The sequence below is a fragment of the Gopherus evgoodei genome, chromosome 1, assembly GCF_007399415.2.
Source record: "Gopherus evgoodei ecotype Sinaloan lineage chromosome 1, rGopEvg1_v1.p, whole genome shotgun sequence".
Lineage (NCBI taxonomy): Eukaryota > Metazoa > Chordata > Testudines > Testudinidae > Gopherus > Gopherus evgoodei.
In genome coordinates, this window is record NC_044322.1 from 255,987,418 (window position 1) to 256,004,141 (window position 16,724).

General features: G+C 40.2%; 1 protein-coding gene across 5 annotated transcripts in view; it reads left to right on the plus strand.

The window, feature by feature from the left end:
- The window catches only part of FGD4 (FYVE, RhoGEF and PH domain containing 4), a 214,274-nt gene that overhangs the window by 184,979 nt on the left and 12,571 nt on the right, over nucleotides 1–16,724 (plus strand). For all 5 annotated transcript variants that reach the window (XM_030543584.1, XM_030543603.1, XM_030543593.1 and 2 more), the window contains 4 exons: nucleotides 5,658–5,814; nucleotides 8,283–8,421; nucleotides 9,422–9,480; nucleotides 10,304–10,450. In XM_030543584.1, the coding sequence (XP_030399444.1) occupies nucleotides 5,658–5,814; nucleotides 8,283–8,421; nucleotides 9,422–9,480; nucleotides 10,304–10,450 (502 nt within the window). The remainder of the gene's footprint in view (nucleotides 1–5,657; nucleotides 5,815–8,282; nucleotides 8,422–9,421; nucleotides 9,481–10,303; nucleotides 10,451–16,724) is intronic.

The window sequence follows — 16,724 nt, forward strand, 5'->3', positions numbered from 1 at the left end:
GGGGGCGGGAAGTGGGGCAATTTGCCCTGGGCCCCACAGGGGATCCCACGAGAACATTGGAGGCTCCCCTCCAACCCCGCCTTCTCCCATTGCCCAGCACCTCAGCGCGCCGTGTCCAGGATCGGCCCTGGACTGAGCTAAAGCGGCGTGGCTCAGAGCTGCGTGGTAAGGGGTTGGGGCTGTGCGCTCCAGGCTGAGCAGCGAGAACTCAGGTCATGTGGAGCCAGGCTGCTGCAGTGCTGTCCAGGGCTGCTCCTGGATGTGGTGTGCTAAGCAACATGGCAGGGAGTCCCAGGAGGGTTGGATAAGGGGCAGGGAGTCCCAGGGTCAGGGAGGGGGCAGAGGTTCGGGGGAGGGCAGTCAGGAGATGGGGAATGGGGAGTTGGATTGTGGGTGTTGCGGAGATCTGTCAGGACTCGGCGTGGGGAGTGGATAGGGGTCGGGGCAGTCAGGGACAGAGAGCAGCAGAGGCTGTGGGGTGGGGGGATCCCGGGATGGTGTTTAGGGGAGTCTTGGGGGGGCGCTCAGGGGACAAGGAGCAGGATGGGTTGGTGATTCTGAGGGGATCCGGCCAGGGCACAGGAAGTGGGTGGGGGTCGAATAGGGTGCAGGGCCAGGCTGTTTGGGGAGGCATAGCCTTCCATACTCTAAAGCTCATTCAGCAGTTTGAGGCTTGCAGACAGCTAGTTAACACAAAGAGCCAAGCTGTTCTCTTTTCCCTTAGGGCTACCATCCCTTTCACTTCTCAAATGCCAAGGTACAGTCTACATTTAATTTCAGTGCCATAGGGAAATTCATGTTGAGGGAGGGTAGCTTCATTAAAATTAGCCACTTTAGAGTAACATTGATAGAGCCAAGAAAGCCATGAGGGAGGGATCACGTGAGAAGAGCAATATCCTACACCCCCTACCTCCTTCCCAACCCTACCAAGGGAGACCCCATGTCCCCTGCATTCCCTGAGGCTCCAGAGGGGTTAATTCTGTGCTTCTCAAATTTTTGTACTGGTGACCCCTTTCACATAGCAAATCTCTAAGTGCGACACCCCCCCCATTAGAAATTAAAACACTTTTTTATATATTTAACACTATATTATAAATGCTGGAGGCAAAGCAGGGTTTGAGGTGGAGGCTGACAGCTCGTGACCCTCAGTAATAACCTTGTGACCCCCTGAGGGGTCCCGATCCCCAGTTTGAGACCCCCTGGGTTAATTAAATTTTAGAACCCTGTGTCCATTCACATGCATGTACTATTTTGAGCATTTCAGTTTTCACAACATAGGCTCATTCCAGATTCTGGAACAAGCTCAAATGCTCAGTTCATGGAGTATGTACATAGTCTATACTAAAGACAAACCCACAGTAACCGTCTCCAGTTTGTGAGGGACCCCATGGAGCCAGTCTCTAGGAAACAGATAAATTCAAGGATGTTAAGTTCGTTAATGGCTATTAGTCAGGATAGGCAAGAAATGGTGTCCCTAGCGTCTGTCAGAGGGTGGGGATGGATGACAGGAGAGAGATCACTTGATCATTACCTGTTAGGTTCACTTCCTCTGGGGCACTTGGCATTGGCCACTATCAGAAGACAAGATACTGGGCTGGATGGACCTTTGGTCTGACCCAGTATGGCCATTCTTATGTTCTAACCTAAATGAACCCAAAGTTATGGAGACAGATTTGAGTCAAGGAAGCCAGCAGAATATCAGAAACCTGGAAAAATCTCTGACTGGATGGGCTCAGGCATTTGGTCACAAGCTGAGATGGTTCAAAAGTTTTGGAATTTTTTTAAGCAGAATTTTTTTTATTGTTTCTTTAAACAATTAAACACAGCAAGCAGCAAATATTTGGCGACACGCTTTTGAAACCCCAAACCATGTTCAGATTTTGGCAGACTAATTTCAGCTTTTCAATTAAAAAAAAATACAACAAATTTTGAAGGAAAGCAGACATTGTCCATGATTTTTTTCTGCTTTTTAAAACCCCCTAGTTTTCAATCCAATAAGAGTTTTGATGGAAAATATTTGTCCAACCCTTTTAATGAGCTTTAGTGCCTTTTAGCCCTAGCTGATGCCGAGAACCAGTGATACCTTGTAAAGGTGACTTGAAAAGAAGTTTTCTCAAAACTGGGTTTGTGCTAAATGTTTTTTTCCCAGGGTTGACTGGGGGGGGGGGGTGGAGGAGGCTAGTGGGGCAATTTGCCCCAGGACCTAGAGGGGCCTCCACAAGAATATAGTATTCTATAGTATTGCAACTTTTTTTTATGGAATGGGCCCCGGAAATTGCTTTGCCCTAGGCCCCCTGAATCCTCCGGGCAGCCCTGTTTGGGACTGAATTCCTTGGGGGAGAATAGTATGTCTCCTGTTCCATTTTACCCACATTCTGCCATATATTTCATGTTATAGCAGTCTCGGATGACCCAGCACATGTTCATTTTAAGAACACTTTCACAGCAGATTTGACAAAATGCAAAGAAAGTACCAATGTGAGATTTCTGAAAATAGCTACTGCATTCGACCCAAGGTTTAAGCATCTGAAGTTCCATCCAAAATCTAAGTGGGACGCGGTGTGGAGCATGGTTTCAGAAGTCTTAAAAAAGCAACACTCAGATGCAGAAACTACAGAACCTGAACTACCAAAAAAGAATATCAACCTTCTGCTGGTGGCATCTGACTCAAATGATGAAAGTGAACATGCGACAGTCCGCTCTGCTTTGGATTGTTGTTGAGCAGAACCTGTCTTCAGCATGGATGCATGTCCTTGAATGGTGGTTGAACCATGAATGGACATATGAATCTTTGGTGCATGTGGCACATAAATATCTTGCGACACCAGCTACAACAGTGCCATGTGAACGCCTGTGCAAACTTTCAGGTGATATTGTAAACAAGAAGCGGGCAACATTATCGCCTGCAAATTGTAGCCAAACTTGTTTGTCTGAGCAATTGGCTGAAGTAGGACTGAGTGGACTTGTTTTGTTTTTGGATGCAGGGTTTTTTCCTCCATAATTCTCCATTTGTAAGTTCAACTTTCATGATAAAGAGATTTCACTACAGCACTTGTATTAGGTGAATTGAAAAATACTATTTCTTTTGCTTTTTACAGTGCAAATATTTATAATAGAAAATGAGCACTGTATACTTTGCATTCTGTTTTAATTGAAATAAATATATCTGAAAATGTAGAAGACATTGAGAAATATTTAAATAAATGATATTCTATTATTAACAGCATGATTAATTGCATGATTAGTTTTTTAATCACTTGACAGCCCTGCTTGAGACATCACAACCAGACCTAAGTACCTCTTGTATGCTGTGCAGCTTGAAGACAGCAAAAGAGGAGTTTGAGAAATGACCAGCCAGGCTTGACTCACTGCAATAAGTTCCCCGTAGAAGGTTGGTCTGATAATGCAGAAATATGAAGTGTCCCAGGGTTTACATAACTATGAAAAGCTTTTATTTCATTAGCCTTGTTGACTTGGAACATCGTGAGGATGTTATCTCTGGTGTCTGGAAGTGCCTCTGAAATTGCTATTCGTTGGAGTTCGAACTCTTCTTATGGGAACTGTTGCCTGTATGCTGTGGGTGCCCTTATCCCACCAAAAATTGTTATGGCTTTGAGTCTATGGGTAAACAGGTAGCATTGTCACTAGAATCAAGCATTTTCAGACAGCGGCATATATTGAGGATAACATTATGGTTTGGGAACAAGTAACAAGGTTCCAGTAATTTTGATGAACCAGCCAAAGCACAAATTGTTTTTTTTTAATCTGAAATGGACTGGTTATCTACAGCCATCAGTTCACCTATGGCACTATATGTTTTCTCATCAGAAGATTCTTCTTTCCAAGGCACCTCTGCGCTGCATGTTCTTCCAGAGTGCTTTGGGCTGTGCCTTATGGATGAACCCTTGTATTTTCCATTTAAACTGATTATTACACACACACATCTTGGATTTTACAAAAAGTAGTTTTTCTTTTTTTTCCAATTTTCACACCTACTTTTATATATGCAAGTGTATAAAAAATAACTTGTTTTATTAGAAAAATACAATACATTGCATGAGATATAGATTTTACAGTATATGTTAGTCTGTGTGTATATGCCAAGCTGCCTATTGAAGTTAGGCTATGTATTAATCTAGAAGTTGCACACAATAAACAGGTGCACACAAGCTCTGAAGTGTGTGTGTGTGCAGCTGAATGTACTGATGAATCTCACACCCATCATGTACATATTTCAAGCTATTAGCAGATAATGATTTGAAGATTTGACACACTGAAATGGGAAGAAAAGGAAAGTCTGTATCGGAATACATTTCAGAACACAAGGGAAGGGTTCACAAGTTTTAAAAAAAAAAAAAACAACAGGAGAAAAGGATGAAATTGAGCATATGTGCTGCTAATGGTGTGGCCCAAGTATTAAATGTAAATATTTATGGGCTAATAGTTCTAAGTCTACAATAGTAAACCTTATTCAAATGAAAAGTTTTATTTGGGGATTAGAGATGTTGTGTTTTCTTAAACTCAGAGGTGGCGTTGTGTTTTGAGTTCTGGTCTAGTTCTGCAGCAATCCACATTGAACTCCATTCATCAAAGCATTAATCTACTGGATACTTTTCCTCCTGTTCTTCCATCCACCAACACCATCCCCGCACCCATATTTACCCAGAAAAATTAATAGTTTTTGCCACCGATTTTTCACCTCTTTTGTGGCTGTAATAAACACCAGCAAATTCCTGCGAAACATTAAATAAAATAAAAACTGAAAATGAAGGGCCCTACTTATGGAGGGGTTCTGAAGTCACAGGAGACTTTTATTCTTGCCAAGACTCAATGTGCTAGACTTTTTTGGGCATATCTGATATGGCCTAGTGCCCAAGCTTATAGAAATTGGAAACCACCTGGTCTGGCATTAGAGACAGCCTTAAAAGTTTAGTTTCTCTGGAGAGAAAGTGAAATCAGACCACCTTTGGTGAGCTAGCAGCTATAGATAAGTAGTCCATTTCATTTGTAGGCTATATCTTGTTTGGCTGGCTCATAAAACTATTGGAACCTTGTTGCGAACTCTGTTTGTGAAAAGGTCAGTGCGAAGTGATTTTTTTTCAATTTTTGAAAAGCTGCTAAAGCTATTTGTTTACTGTGGACATAAAGCAACTCTATAGTCTTTACCACTTTAAGCTTCTAAGTGACTTAATATTTTTTCAAAGTATGGAATCTATCATCATCATAACTTAAAATTGTCTGATTTTTTTCCAATAATTTCTAGCAATAATGGAATCTTCTCAGTTCTGCCTTGACTGGCCTCCTGAGTTTTCACCTCCAGTTGAGAAATGCAGTGTTATATCACTTATTATGGCAGCCCAGAGAAATGCCATTTACTAAATGGAAATAATGAAAGAAGAATTAACATTTTATGTAGTGCTTTATTCCTTACTTGTGGCCTTTATATATGATCAAGATAGGGCACAAAGATTGTTTTCACTTTTGCAGGTCTCCTTTGATGGTCAGACTGGGATCCTTTGTGTAGTAGTATTGAACTGGAGGATTCATTAATTTAGATTTTTAAATAATATTTTCCCCTCATTTTGTCTACTAGTTAATACCTTGTCGGCTTTCACTTATTTGCTGTGAAGTTGAGACTCAATCCTCTTGCTCTACAGGGCTGAAACCCCCAGAATTGGAGATATTCTGCAGAAGTTAGCTCCTTTCCTCAAGATGTATGGAGAGTATGTGAAAAACTTTGATAATGCAATGGAACTGGTGAAAATGTGGACTGAGCGGTCTCCTCTATTCAAATCCATTATTCAGGACATTCAGGTAATGGAAGAGGCTATTTCTTGAAAAGCTACAAAGTACTGTGTATGTGTCATTTTCTGTATTTCTGAAAGACGGTGTTAAATAATTTAATATCCAGTTCCTTAGAAAGACAAGGTAGGTATGGTAATATCTTTTATTGGACCAACTTCTGTTTGTGGAAGAAACAAATTTTCAAGCTACACAGAGCTCTTCCTCAAATCTGGAGAAGGTAACCAGAGCATCTGAGCTAAATACAAGGTGGGACAAGTCTAAGGGGTTCACACACACTGTAGGAGACAACTTCCCACTTCATTTTAAGTAAAGGATGAGTAGGCAGTAGGGTGTGTTGCAAATTGTTTTAATGAGCCATAAAACCAATCTCTGTGTTAAGTCCATGGTTTTTAGTGTCCAACAGAGTTATGAATTTAAGTTCCTAGGCTTGTCTTTTGAAGGAGTTGTGTAGGTTTCCTATGGATATGTCTATACTACCCGCCAGATCGGCAGGCAGCAGTCAATCCAGCGGGGGAGGGGGTGGTCAATTTATTGCGTCTAGTCTAGATGCGATAAATTAACCCCGAGCACTCTCCCGTCGACTCCTGTACTCCACCGGCGTGAGAGGTGCAGGCGGAGTCAACAGGGGAACTGGCAGCAGTCGACTCACAGAGAAGACACCGTGGTGAGTAGATCTAAGTATGTCAACTTCAGCTATGTTATTCAATAGCTGAAGTTGCGTAACTTAGATTGATCCACCTCCCTTCTGTAGACCAGGCCTCAGAGGATGAGCACTGAAATCAGATATGGAGTAATTGCTTTGTGAAAAATATACACCTATGAGTGATAGGTTGGTTTTTGTCTTTTATCATTTTTCTATGTGCGTTTGTTCGAGTTGTAGTGATTGTCTGGTTTCACCCTTGTTGTTGAGGTCTTTGTTGCACTGGATGAGGTATACCACATGTTGCAATGGGTATGTGTAGGACCCATGGATCTTGAAAGGTGTGTTTGTGGGAGGTATAGATCATTGTAGCAGTGGAGTTATGTCTGCAGGTTTTGCATCTGTTGTTTTGGCAGTGTCTGGTGCTGCTTTGAATTGATGTTTCCTGGTCTGTGGGAAGCTTGCTTCTGATGATGTGCTTGGATAGGCTGGGGGATTGTTTGAAGCCCAGAAGAAGGGGGTTGGGAAAGAATTATTTCAGGATGTGGTTCCCATCAAGTATGCATTGTAATTGTTTGATACCCCTTATGGATTCCAGTGTGGGGAGTTAGGTGACAAATAGGGCTATGCGGTCAGTGGGGTTATTCTAATGAAGCAGGTTCTCACGGGGTATTTGGGTGCCCCGTTCCATAACACAATCTATTTTTCTGGTCCCTTAGAAGTAAGTCAAGATTCTGTTTTGTCCATTTTAATTTTGTCCTATTTTTCCTTTCTTTTCCCGACACCCTTTCTCTCCAGTGAAACACATCATCAATCAAAGCATAAATGTTAAAACACATGAGGACCAACAAATTTGCTTTGTCAGTCATAGATACTAAAAAGTAAATAACACTTTTTTTTTACAATTATATATTTGTCCATCTCTAAATTCCTAACCTGTCGTGCATGACCTGCAGTTTTCCAAAACACCTGAGTTAGGAAGTACATTTACATTTCTAAATTATTGAGTAAGTGAAGGTTGAAGGAGCAGTCAGTCATGGGAATGTATCTCTTTGGAAAAGTCTGTAACTTCACCTCTCCAGGGCCTCTTCTTGATTTTTCTGTTAATTAGTATGGATATCATTTCCAACCTACAGACCTACCAACTAGAAGTTTAGGAAAGGAATAAGACATTCTTGCAATGTAATGCAATTTAAGCAGAATGTGTGGTCCTCAGTAAGGGACTTCTTTTGTGTGCTTTAGTCTAATCTACAGCTTACTACTTTTTAAGGAAATGGAAGTAAACAGACATTTTTCTCAAAATAGCTACCCTTGTTTTTACATCATGGATAGCGATGTATTGAAAGAAGGCATTTGTCATACACCTGTGCCATATTAGAGTCCAGAATAAAATGCCCTGCTCTTATGACTTGTCATGGTAAATTATGTTTGTCCCTTATTAAATGAATTAGATGTTTAAGATCAGTTATTACAGATATTATTTGAAAAATTAAGTTCAAATGCAATGTCATTTGTGGTTCTATTTATGAAATTCTTTCTTCTGGATACAAAGAAAATAAATACAATGATACTCTCTGCTTTACAATAATTAACTTTACTTGCTTTTAAAGTCATTGGAAAGGATTTTAATTATTTGATTATGATGAAAAAACTAACTCTCTTTCCTGCAATCAGGATTTCTTATGTTAAAATCCCATGTTTTTGTAGTCCTTTTTTATGAAGATACAGTAGTCTTGGATTTAGGTCAGTCACAACTTTTGTATTGTGTTATGACATATTAAGTTATGGAAAAATATTGTCTGAACTGTTGTATCTAAATATATTTACATTTTCCTAGACACAAAAAGTCTGTGGGAGTTTGACATTGCAACATCATATGCTAGAACCAGTACAACGCATTCCACGCTATGAGATGCTACTAAAGGACTACCTAAGGAAACTGCCTCAAGATTCCCCAGACTGGAAGGATGCTGAAAGTAAATATTTAATGGATTGTGTGATAACTTAATATAGCAATAAGAAAACAGTAATAAAAGGACTCTGTAAATTAAAGCTATCTCAATGAAAAAGAGGTAAAGAAATGCAGTTGCAGTTGCATGGAAAATGTTAGCGTAGAGTTGTAAGATTCTCTGAAAAATGATCAATTGTTTATTTTGATTTCTAAGCTAGAGCAGTGAAACTTACAATTTGTCCTTCCTGGCAAGGAGCACAACAAGTCTACTTTTGTTTCACATGATTTTGCACCCTTTTCTGAAACTACGCCATATGCACGATTCTTAGGAGAAGGCTAGTCTGGCATTTAAGCACACTGTTGTGTGGCTTTTGATATAGAAATGGTCTTTTGCTAGAGGAGGGGGGGAAACAACCTTGAAAATGGGATCCATATTTTGTTTGTTTAAAATACACATTTCAGCAATTTGTTTGTGAAAATAGATTCCATTATCAAGTTTTATCATTTTTCATGTATGAAATATGCAAGAACAGATCATATTTTTCTTCTTCTTCAGAATTATTTCTCAAATAGCTTCTGAAAATAATTCTTGGCCTGGAGCAGTTTCTTAAAAGTATTTGAAATTGGAGCTGTTTTAGATGGATCTGTAGGTCATTCTGCATGTTTCTGCTCCTTGACTGGAGGGGCCGTGAATCTTAGATTCATATTTTGGGTACAAGTACTCAAGTTCATGAATTTTGAAATTCACTCCACAAACACCCTACAATAATTGATTAAAACTGGTAAGGATTCCTGCTAAACTTTTCCAGCATCTAATCTGTTAACTCTAACTTTTATTGTATTTTACATTCAGTTAAGGCAAAAGTTGGGCTAAACACTTGTAGCTTACTTTATTGACAATTCTGGGGCTTGAGGAGGCTCTCATTCATATGAAATTTACAAGTATGCCATGAGACCTAGCAGTCTGTGTACTGTAGTAAATAACAATGTATTTACATTTGTTTTTCATTTTCGGTGCCATCTAGAATCCCTGGAAATTATATCCACAGCAGCCAGTCATTCCAATAGTGCTATACGAAAAATGGTAAGTGATTTTTGTGGGGTTTTCCCTTTCTTAATACTCTATTCTTAGTCTTGTGTTTTAAATAGCATGTACAGCTAGGAAATTCTGTGAATTTTACCAGACACTTGAAATGCAGATTTTTCAAACAGTTGAACTTGCAAACTTTGGTTTCTTTGCGCCAAAATGCTGCTATTTATATTGTCCTTTTTACTGTTGCCTGGAATGCTTAATAAACTATGATATCGTAACTAAAATTCAGGAGTGGGAATTGGGATTTCTGTGTATTATTCCTGGTTGCCAGTAAGAGGTTATGCTGGTCACTTAACTTTTCTGTGCTTGTTTCTGCACTTGTAAAATGGAGCAAATACTTATCTCCCTCACAGGGATGTTGTGGTACATAAACCGTTAAATATTTGTAAAATATTTTGGACATGAAATAGCACTATATAAGTACACCTAAATACTAGTTAGATAAATTAGATTACTAGAAACAGTTTATGCCCAAATATAAGCTGGTTCTGGCAACCTATATGAATGGCTTATCTACACCGCTACCTTGATATAACGCCACTCGATATAATGCAAATTGTGATATAACATGGTAAAGAAGTGCTCCGGGAGGGCGGGGCTGCACACTCCAGTGGATCAAAGCAAGTTCAATATAACACAGTTTCACCTATAACGCGGTAAGATTTTTTGGCTCCCAAGGACAGCATTATATCGAGGTAGAGGTTTATATTCTTTTAAACTAGCATTTTTCCGACTCTTACATAAGCTTCAGGTAAACCATTTTACACTGGCAAAATCACTTATTCACGAGTGTAATTTTATTTTAATTGAAAAGGAGAATCTAAAGAAGTTGCTGGAGGTGTATGAGATGTTGGGAGAAGAGGAAGATATTGTCAACCCCTCAAATGAGCTGATAAAAGAAGGACAGATCCTTAAACTTGCTGCTCGTAATACATCAGCCCAAGAACGATACCTTTTCTTAGTAAGTATCAAAACTTGTGTTTGTGTGAGTGATGTTAGGCTCCTTTCTAATTCCAAGGAGCTGCCTGAAAGCAAGGGTGAAGTCTTCTCTCCATTTAAGTCAATGGGGAAATTTTGCCATTAACTTCACCTGGAGCCAAGATTTTACCCACAATGTTTTCTGGAAAATGACAAACGTTTAGAAAAGAATGTGTTTCAAACAGAATTAAACCAAGGTCCAGTAACATATCTGAGCAAATGCAGTATTAGTCTTTCATAGTTGCTACAGCTGTCATGGAGGCTATTCATTTATATTGATGGAGTCTACTACTGTATTTGGGGTGCTTACTTTTTTGGAATAAAAATATTTAAGATTCTATTCTAATTAGATATTATTAGAATACATTAGAATAGTATTTTATAGCAGTAGATTATTTAGCTAATCAAGTAGTCTGAACATGCATGTGGGTTACAGATATAGTAATTATTAGATGTCCTTCAAAATCCTTGAGTGTGATGTGACCAAATGAGTCCCATGGCTTTGTCAGAACCTAGTACCCCTGGAAAGTTCATACCCTCTTTTCAAATGCTCTCGTTGCTTTACCTCATCACACTTCCCTTGGTTCACATACTCAGTTCTGTCTTTATTTTAGCACTGCTGGACTCCATCAGTGATTCTTCATTAATTCCCTTGTGGAATGTTTGATATAACTCACTGCTTCCAATATATTAAAATGACAAATTCGAGTCATGATTTGTCCCATTTTCTATATGAGCTACTGGCTGCTTCATGTTCTCTGGATAGTAAAGTACATATTTTCTGAGGGACAGACTTCTGCTCACCCAAGTTTCTAGCAGTGGAATAAATTATTAGTAAAAGTCTCTGAACGGGGCTAGACATGATATTAAAATGAGGGACATAAAAAGTTCAGATGTGCCATATCTGTGATATACACTTCAGCTGATGTGAATGTGGCTTAGACCATCAAAAGAATCATATAGAATCCTTCACCAGCCATTGTATGTAATCCATAATGATTCTTTTTTTGAGAGTGGTTTTCAAGTGTGCTCCAGAGATAAGCAAGCCCTAGTCAACAGGACTTCTGAAGCTGTAAGAAATATTAAAAAGGCCTTAAATAATCTTAATGGGGTAGACTGTGCTTCTATGAGATCATATAAAAACATGAGTTTCTGGTTTTAATCATAAGAAAAAAATGTTAACCATTATAGATCTGAGTAGTATACTGCTCAATAGTATTCGTCACCATGCATTTTTGAAAGGGTTCCATGCCCATTTTAGGGCTTATGTCCCACCTTCCCACCCTGTTTCCGTTGGCGCCGAAGTTTGGCGCCATCGGCTATTTTGAAAAAGTGTGTGTGTGTGTATGTGTTTGAATAAGGAAAGTGTTGTGTATGTTTGTTTGTGCTTGGGTACATGGAGAGAAAAACGTTGAAAGAAGTGTGTGAGAAAGTTTAAAGATGAAAAAAGAAAGTTTGAGTAAGATTTAGAGAAAAAGGGAAAGAGGTTATTTGGATGTGATTGAGTAAGGAAAGAGGCTGGTAAAGGCAGGTTATGAAAATAGAAAGATTTTTGTTTTTAAAGGGTTAGTTAGTTTGAAAGAAGAGAGATTTTTAGTGAGTTTGAGTAAGGAGAGATGATGGTGAAGGCCTAGTTTGGTAGGCTATTAAAGAATAGAAAAATTTGAGATAAATGTAAATGGTGTATTAAATATCAGGATGGGTTAAGAAAAAAGTTAAATATTGAAAACTAGGTTTAAAAAGGGAAGTTACTAAGGCAGAGCCTGTTTGGTAAGCACAGGGTAAAAAAGTGAATAAAAATGCTTGAAATTATTCAGTGTCAGGGGTTAAAAGAAAGAACAGGGCAAGAAAAGGGAAAAGAGAGCCCCCTTTGCAAAGGGCAAAGTTAGACAGCAAATAGTGGAATCAGAAAGAGAGAGAGGGAGAAAATGAAGTTGGCACCAAAGTTTGGCACCATTGGCCATTTTGAAAAAAAATTGTGTGTGTATGTGTTTAATAGGGGATATGTTGTATGTGTTTGTGCTTGGTTACATTGAGAGAAAAAGGTTGAAAGAAGAGAAAGAGAGTTTAAAGACGAAAAAAATTGTGTAAGGTTTAGAGAAAAAAGGAAAGAGAGGTTATTGGATGTGATTGAGTAAGGAGAGAGGCTGGTAAAGGCAGGTTGTTCTCAACCTTTTTCTCTCCATGTACCCAAGCACAAACATACACAACACTTCCGCTAGTCAAACACATACACACTTTTTTTCAAAATGGCCGACGGCGCCACACTTTAGCGCCAATGGAAACAGAGTGGGAAGGCGGGACATAAGCCCTAAAAGGGGCGTGGAAACCTGTCAAAAATGCATGATGATGAATCCTATTGAGTGGCATACGTTTACAAATACATGTTAAAGTTACATTAAGTTTTGCAAAGGGATAATGACTTGAAAAGACAAACCTAAAACACATCCCTTTTGTATGTGTTGTAATAAAAAAAGAGCAGGCAGAAGCACCCTAGGCTTAAAACCCGAGGTTTTTAGTAACACAGTTTATAAACCTCTTATTTTGTAAACCACTGAATTAGAAAGAAGAAGATTGCTTCTTTTCCCGCTTTTTAACAAAGAGAGGTGAAAGGCTTGGAAAGGAATAAACACTTGAAAAGACAAGCCTACCTGAAGACCCATACCTTCATTTAGCCCCTTAGGCATAGGCATAGGTATTTCAATAACATGCAAGTCCGCAGAAACAACCCAGGCTTAAAAACACAGAAAGCCTGTTTATAAAAGTTTTCCCCTAGGTTTTAGGCTAGCACTGGTCATTTTTTTAGTAAGGACAGCAGGCTTTTACAGCAAAGCAGCTGTCAGCAAAAACAGCCTCTGTGAGTCAGTGGATCACAGAGAAGGAGTTTGCTGCTTTACCTGCTTTTTAAAAAACACATGTTAAAGTTACCAGCCTCTGCTTTGTAAGTAATTTTATTTATAAGGTAAAATAAAAAAGAAATTATCTTGGGGTTAAAGCCACAACCAGCTAGTTTATAAAAGCAGCAAAGAATCCTGTGGCACCTTATAGACTAACAGATGTTTTGGAGCATGAGCTTTCATGGGTGAATACCCACTTCGTCAGATGCACGTCTGTAGTTTATAAAAGTAATTTGTTAACCAAGAGAGAGAAAAGTTTTGTAAAAGCCTTGATAAACACTTGAAAAGACATGCCTAAATGAAGACACACAAAAGAGCAGACAGAAACACCTTAGGTTTAAACCCCAGGTTTTTAGTAACAGACAGTTTGTATTCCTCTTATTTTGTAAACCAGTGGATTAGAGAGAAGTTTTTCTTTACCTGCTTTTTAACAAAGAGGGTGAAAGGCTTGTAAAGGAATAAACACTTGAAAAGACAAAACAGCAAAGAGTCCTCTGGCACCTTATAGACTAACAGACGTATTGGAGCATAAACTTTCGCGGGTGAATACCCACTTCGTCGGATGCTGCTTTTACAGATCCAGAATAACACGGCTACCCCTCTGATACTTGAAAAGACAAGTCTATCTAAAGACACAGTCCTTTGGTATAGGTGTTTTAATAGATAAAGAGCGTGCAGAAAGAACTCCGGGTTCTAAAAGTAATGTATAGTGACAAAAAAGTTTTAGACTAACATGGGTTATTTTTTAGTAAGCACAATTTGAAACAGCAGGCTTTTTTAGCAAAGCCATTGTTAGCAAAAACAGCGTCTGTGAGAGATAGAAAGGCTGCTTCTTCCTCAAACTTTTAACACATGCAAGTAAAAGTTACATTAAGTTTTGCAAAGGGATAATTACTTGAAAAGACTAACCTATATGAAGACACATCCCTTTATTTACAAGTGTGTTGTAATAAAATAGATCAGGCAGAAACACCCCAGGTTTAAAACCCCAGGTCCTTAATAACAGCCGGTTTATATTCCACTTATTCTGTAAATCAGTGGATTAGAGAGAAGTTGTTTGTTTCTCCCCCACTTTTTCTGGAGCATTGCACTGTAGGTAGCTATCCCATAGTTCCCGCAGTCTCCCTCGCCCATTGGAATTCTGGGTTGAGACCCCAATGCATGATGGTGCAAAAACAGTGTCGCAGGTGATTCTGGGTAAATGTCGTCACTCATTCCTTCCTCCATGAAAGCAACGGCAGAAAATCATTTCGCGCCCTTTTTCCCTGGATTGCCCTGGGAGACACCATAGCACGGCAACCATGGAGCCCGTTCAGCTTTTTTTTACTGTCACCATATGTCTACTGGGTGTTGCGAACAGAAATGGTACTGCAGCGCAAGACAGCAGCCTTCATTTGCCTTTGCAAGACAGCAGAGATGTTTATCAGTTGTTCTGTACCGTCTGCCATGCCACTGTAAATTGGCAATGAGATGACGGTTATCAGTCATTCTGTACCGTCTGCTGCTGTCATGGGTGCCCCTAGTTGGGGTCAGCCGGGGGCGCAAAGACAAAAACGGGAATGACTCCCTGAGTCAATCCCTCCTTTATGGTATCTAAAAATAGAATCAGTCCTGCCTAGAATATGGTGCAAGTGTACTACAGAACTAGTGTACCAGATAACCAGAGAGCACAGCCACTCTGTCTCAGATCCTGCAGAAATGATGAGCTACATGCCTTTCTAGGGGGTGCCCTGCAACAACCCCACCCGTTGCTTCCCTCCTCTCCCAACCCTCCTGGGCTACCGTTGCAGTGTCCCCCGATTTGTGTGATAAAGTAATAAAGAATGCAGGAATAAGAAACACTGCCTTTTTAGTGAGATAAAATGAGGGGGAGGAAGCCTCCAACTGCTATGATAGTCCAGAGAGGACATTAAATGGTGTGCGGGAGAGGAGCCCAGCATCCCGCTGCTATCATAGTCCAGGCAGTACAGAATCTTTTCTGTACACATGAAAGGGAGCAGGCTGATGGAGGTCAGCCCCCAGCTGCTATAATGAAGACGGTTATCAGCCATTCTGAACCATCTACTGGGAATGACCGGGAGTCATTCCTATTTTTACCCAGTTGCCACCGGCCGACCTCACCTGAGGCCAGCCAGGAGCACTCACGGGACGATGACAGGGACGACTATCAGTCCTTTTGTGCGGTACCATCTGCCACTGGGGAAGGGAAGGGAGAGGATGCTGCTGTTCACTGCCGCTGCACCATGTCTACCAGCAGCATGCAGTAGACATACGGTGACATTGAAAAAAATCAAGAAACGATTTTTTTCCCTTTTCTTTCACAGAGGGGGAGGGGGGTAAATTAACGAGCTATACTCTGAATCACCTCGGACAATGTGTTTGACCCTAAAGGCATTGGGAGCTCAGCCAAGAATGCAAATACTTTTTGGAGACTGCTGGGGACTGTGGGATAGCTGGAGTCCTCAATACCCCCTTCCTCCCTCCATGAGCGTCCATTTGATTCTTTGGCTTTCCATTACGCTTGTCACGCAGCACTGTGCTGTGGACTCTGTATCATAGCCTGGAGATTTTTTTTAAATGCTTTCTCATTTCGTCTTCTGTAATGGAGCTCTGATAGAACAGATTTGTCTCCCCATACAGCGGTCAGATCCAGTATCTCCCGCACGGTCCATGCTGGAGCTCTTTTTGGATTTGGGACTGCATCGCCACCTGTGCTGATCAGAGCTCCACGGTGGGCAAACAGGAAATGAAATTCAAAAGTTCGTGGGGCTTTTCCTGTCTACCTGGCCACTGCATCCGAGTTCAGATTGCTGTCCAGAGCGGTCACAATGGTGCACTGTGGGATACCACCCGGAGGCCAATACCGTCGATTTGAGGCCACACTAACCCTAATCTGATATGGTAATACCGATTTCAGCGCTACTCTCGTCGGGGAGGAGTACAGAAACCGGTTTAAAGAGCCCTTTATAGCGATATAAAGGGCCTCGTTGTGTGGATGGGTGCAGCGTTAAATCGGTTTAACTCTGCTAAAATCAGTTTAAATGCGTAGTGTAGACCAGGCCTAAGAGGTGCCTTGTTTTGTTACAGCTCACGCAATACTGCTTTTTCATAATAAACTTTTTTAAAAACACACAATGCTTCAAATATATGGGGAGGAAAATAAACTTCTCTTTAATCCATAGGATTACAAAATAAGGGGGATATAAACTAGCTGTTACTAAGGTTCTGTGGTTTTCACTCTGGCGTGTTTTCTGCATGCTCTCTTTTTTTAATTGAAACACGCATGTAAAAATGTTAAATAAAGGGCTCTGTCTTCATATAGGCTTGTATTTTAAAGTGTTCATTCCTTTACAAAACTTA